The sequence below is a fragment of the Coregonus lavaretus genome (assembly GCF_964263955.1).
Source record: "Coregonus lavaretus genome assembly, contig: HAP1_SCAFFOLD_2806, whole genome shotgun sequence".
Taxonomy (NCBI): Eukaryota; Metazoa; Chordata; class Actinopteri; order Salmoniformes; family Salmonidae; genus Coregonus; species Coregonus lavaretus.
Window position 1 is genome coordinate 60,001 of NW_028164752.1, and position 5,385 is coordinate 65,385.

The following is a 5,385-nucleotide window of genomic DNA, read 5'->3' on the forward strand; positions in this document are numbered from 1 at the left end:
TGATTAATACACAATTCATTATGACACTAAGGCCTTCAAAGTCGTGTAAATGTTCAAGCGAGAATGATGAATAAAAATACATGTAAAACGTGCTCTACATTTTACATTTCAGTCATTTAGCAGACGCTCTGGTCCCCCCGTGGGAATCGAACCCACAACCCTGGCGTTGCAAACGCCGCGCTCTACCAACTGAGCTACAACTCTACCAGTTGTCCTTCAGCTGCTCGAAATGTTAGCCAAAACATCCACAGGAAAGTAAAGTATAGTTTCCCCAACCTTTTAGAGAGCGCTAGGTACAGTATAGACGGTCTACATCCTCTTTTGAGGCCTTAAAATTAAATATTAAAATGGTGGTGGCAGCATCATGTTATGGGTATGCTTGTCACCGGCAGGGACTGGGGAGTTTATCAGGATCAAAAGAAATATGAAAGGAGCAAAGCCCAGGTAAAAAAAGTTAGAGGAAAACCCACTTCAGTCTTCTGAAAACCCTGGGATAGGGGTTTTAAATTTTTCTGCAGGACAATTACACCAATTTGTATGCAAAAGACACAGCAGAACCGGCTTTCCAAGACATGTTGAGTGTTTCCTGAGTGGTCTAGTCTCAGTCGTGACAAATCTGCAACAACAAAAAAAAAAAGTTTAAATATCGCAGTCCATCAATGATCCCCAACCAAATGTACTGAGCCTGAGCCATTCTGAGAAAACCTATGGATGTGTTGCCCTAAGAGTTGTGAAAAGTTTGTAGAAACTAAAAATGATTCACAGCTGTAAATGGCTTCCAAAGGCACCAAGTATTAACTCAGGGTTAACTCAAACTAATAATAACTAATAAGTTATAAATTAATTAAATTAAATTAGGATATTTCCTTTTTTCTTCTTAATTTCAATTTCTTTCACTTTGAAAATGTGGATTTTAATATATTTTAATATGGTTGTAAAAAATCTAATTGAATCTTTTTAGATGTAATTTTAAAGGGGTTCTATAGGAGCTGTAGATGACATGTATAGATGACGTCATCCTGATGACATCATCACGTGGTTCGGTTCGGCACCGATGTTCAGTTAGTTTCTATTGTCATGGCAATGCTCAATAAAATACAGAACATAAAACTAACTTTACCCCGGTGCCGAACAGAACCATATACACCCCTTCAAATTAGTGGATTCTATTTCAGCCACACCCGTTACTGACAGGTGTATAAAATCGAGCACAGAGCCATGCAATCTCCACAGACAAACATCTGGAGTAGAATGGCCCGTACTGAAAAGCTCAGTGACTTTAAAAACGTGGCACCATCACAGGATGCCACCTTTCCAACAAGTCAGTTCGTCAAATTTCTGCCCTGCTAACCCTAACCCTAACCCCCGGTCAACCTTAAGTGCTGTTATTGTGAAGTGGAAAACTTCTAGGAGCAACAACGGCTCAGCCGCGAAGTGGTAGGCCACACAAGCTCACAGAACGGGACCGCCGGATGCTGAAGCTCGTAAAACATTATCTGTCCTCGGTTGCAACACTCACTACAGAGTTCCAAACTGTCTCTGGAAGAAATGTCAGCACAAGAACTGTTCGTCGGGAGCTTCATGAAATGGGTTTCCATGGCCGAGCAGCCGCATACAAGCCTAAGATCACCATGCGCAATGCCAAGCGTCGTCTGGAGTGGTGTAAAACTCCCCGCCATTGGACTCAGTGAAAACACATTCTCTGGAGTGATGAATCACACTTCACCATCTGGCAGTCCGACGGACTAATCTGGGTTTGGCGGATGCCAGGAGAACGCTACCTGCCCCAATGCATAGTACCAACTGTAAAGTTTGGTGGAGATAGAATAATGGTCTGGGGCTGTTTTTCATGGTTTGGGCTAGGCCCCTTAGTTCCAGTGAAGGGAAATCTTAACGCCACAGCATACAAAGACATTCTAGATGATTCTGAGCTTCCAACTTTGTGGCAACAGTTTGGGGAAGGCTCTTTCCTGTTTCTGCATGACAATGCCCCCGTGCACAAAGCGAGGTCCACACAAATGGTTTGTCAAGATCGCTGTCGAAGAACTCGGAAAAGCCCTGACCTCAACCCCAACGAACACCTTTGGGATTAATTGGAACGCCGACTGCAAGCCAGGCCTAATCGCCCAACATCAGTGCCAGTGTACCTAATTTACGACTACTACTACTACGAGCAGGTGTCCACATATTTTTGGTCATGTAGTGAACCTAATTTACTACTACTACGAGCAGGTGTCCACATATTTTTGGTCATGTAGTGAACCTAATTTACTACTACTACGAGCAGGTGTCCACATATTTTTGGTCATGTAGTGAACCTAATTTACTACTACTACGAGCAGGTGTCCACATATTTTTGGTCATGTAGTGAACCTAATTTACTACTACTACGAGCAGGTGTCCACATACTTTTGGTCATGTAGTGAACCTAATTTACTACTACTACGAGCAGGTGTCCACATATTTTTGGTCATGTAGTGAACCTAATTTACTACTACTACGAGCAGGTGTCCACATACTTTTGGTCATGTAGTGTACCTAATTTACTACTACTACTACTACGAGCAGGTGTCCACATATTTTTGGTCATGTAGTGAACCTAATTTACTACTACTACGAGCAGGTGTCCACATACTTTTGGTCATGTAGTGAACCTAATTTACTACTACTACGAGCAAGTGTCCACATATTTTTGGTCATGTAGTGAACCTAATTTACTACTACTACGAGCAGGTGTCCACATACTTTTGGTCATGTAGTGTACCTAATTTACTACTACTACTACTACGAGCAGGTGTCCACATATTTTTGGTCATGTAGTGAACCTAATTTACTACTACTACGAGCAGGTGTCCACATACTTTTGGTCATGTAGTGAACCTAATTTACTACTACTACGAGCAGGTGTCCACATATTTTTGGTCATGTAGTGAACCTAATTTACTACTACTACGAGCAGGTGTCCACATACTTTTGGTCATGTAGTGAACCTAATTTACTACTACTACGAGCAGGTGTCCACATATTTTTGGTCATGTAGTGAACCTAATTTACTACTACTACGAGCAGGTGTCCACATACTTTTGGTCATATAGTGAACCTAATTTACTACTACTACTACGAGCAGGTGTCCACATATTTTTGGTCATGTAGTGAACCTAATTTACTACTACTACGAGCAGGTGTCCACATACTTTTGGTCATGTAGTGAACCTAATTTACTACTACTACTACTACGAGCAGGTGTCCACATATTTTTGGTCATGTAGTGAACCTAATTTACTACTACTACGAGCAGGTGTCCACATATTTTTGGTCATGTAGTGAACCTAATTTACTACTACTACGAGCAGGTGTCCACATATTTTTGGTCATGTAGTGAACCTAATTTACTACTACTACTACTACGAGCAGGTGTCCACATATTTTTGGTCATGTAGTGAACCTAATTTACTACTACTACGAGCAGGTGTCCACATACTTTTGGTCATGTAGTGAACCTAATTTACTACTACTACGAGCAGGTGTCCACATACTTTTGGTCATGTAGTGAACCTAATTTACTACTACTACGAGCAGGTGTCCACATACTTTTGGTCATGTAGTGAACCTAATTTACTACTACTACGAGCAGGTGTCCACATACTTTTGGTCATGTAGTGTACCTAATTTACTACTACTACGAGCAGGTGTCCACATACTTTTGGTCATGTAGTGTACCTACCAGCTCTCTACAAAGTCGGGTAAACAATACTTTCCTACGGATATTTTGTCTCAAATTTCGAGAAGCTAAAGAACAAAAATCACACAGACAACCGGTAGAGTAAGTTTAAATTTAATTTAATTGCACATTCTGGCTTGTAAGGAACATTTACGACTGCAGGCATTTCGTTTCAGGCTGTAGCTATACACACACAAATACACAAATTAATTGCGTATTACACAGCCTGATTAAGCAGACTAACTACCGGCTATCAACAGCACACTTTCACCCACATCATACTCACGCAAATACCTTTATTAACCCTTTGACAAGCGATACAAATGTAATAAAATCAAGACATTCAGCTTGATGACAAGGCAGCGCCAGTAGGCTAACGTTAGATAGCTAGCAAGCTAACACGGGTAAACAGCTAACAGCGGCTAGCTAGTTTTTTACTAACGTTACACCTGGTTTGTTCTACCAACCTGTACAATTTGATTGTCCATATCTTCTTCCAATACTCCTCCGTTTCCAGACGAACTCATTGTTGTGCCTGTTTTACCAGTGCATGTCTACCAGCGGGATAGCTAGCTTCATGTGACAGCCGAGTTAGCTGGGGACTACAGGAAGTGTTAGCTGGGACTACAGGAAGTGTCAGCTGGGACTACAGGAAGTAAAACGCTCGTCACTTGCTGTGTTTCATAATAATAATAAATAATAAGCCATTTAGCAGACGCTTTTATAAGGGAGATAACCACTACAGTTGGTCATGATATTACCTTCAGATTACTTTGCGGGAAGGTAACGTCATGACATTACCACTAATTACATTTACATTTTAGTCATTTAGCAGACTCTCTTATCCAGAGTGCATACATTATTTTTTCATACTGGCCCCCCGTGGGAATCGAACCGACAACCCTGGCGTTGCAAACGCCATGCCCTACCAACTGAGCTACATCCCTGCCGGCCATTCCCTCCCCTACCCTGGACGACGCTGGGCCAAATTGTGCGCCGCCCCATGGGTCTCCCGGTCGCGCCCGGTTACGACAGAGCGACACGACCAATCCATTGTGTCGTGGTTACGCAACGTGTTTGCTGGGAGCCATTTCATTTCAGAAACCAGGCTTCCGTCCAACACGTTTATGCCTGGAAAGTACGTCGGATAAAAACAGCACATTTTATCGGTAAACTTTCCAAATTTCAACAAAACATACGCTAGACAAGTTGGTAAAGTGTATTGTGCGAGATATGGCGGTGGATTGATATAATAACCCGTATATCAAAGTACATTTGGAGTCACGCAATGATTTGTATGGTCCGCGTCCTCCCCACTACGATTTGGGAAAGCGCGCAGTTTATTAGGCAACGGTCCAATGAAATAAATTAACTTCGCAGGGTGGTTAAAGTGCAAGGCGATGAGCTTGATGCTGCTTTCCAATAAATATCGAGGGGTCTTATTCTGGTGACATGATCGATGCTTGGTTGCCGTTTGACAAATACAAATAATCTCGCTCTTTCGACCATAATAATCTCATGCAGGTTTATCTGCGATCTGTTGGCTAGACTGCAAGTGTCAAGACCAGAGGGCGCACATTCGCTATCCAACGCAACAGGATTTGTGGCCAAAGCGCCAGTAAACCCATTTAACTTGTATATTTTAGTCGGTACATGGGAATTTA

General features: G+C 42.1%; 1 protein-coding gene across 1 annotated transcript in view; it reads right to left on the reverse strand.

The window, feature by feature from the left end:
- The window catches only part of LOC311116659 (F-box/LRR-repeat protein 18-like), a 20,109-nt gene extending 15,570 nt beyond the window's left edge, over positions 1 to 4,539 (reverse strand). The window contains exon 1 of the mRNA XM_084191716.1: positions 4,189 to 4,539. Within this exon, the coding sequence (XP_084047842.1) occupies positions 4,189 to 4,248 (60 nt within the window). The 5' untranslated portion in view covers positions 4,249 to 4,539. The remainder of the gene's footprint in view (positions 1 to 4,188) is intronic.
- Positions 4,540 to 5,385: the final 846 nt, after the last annotated feature.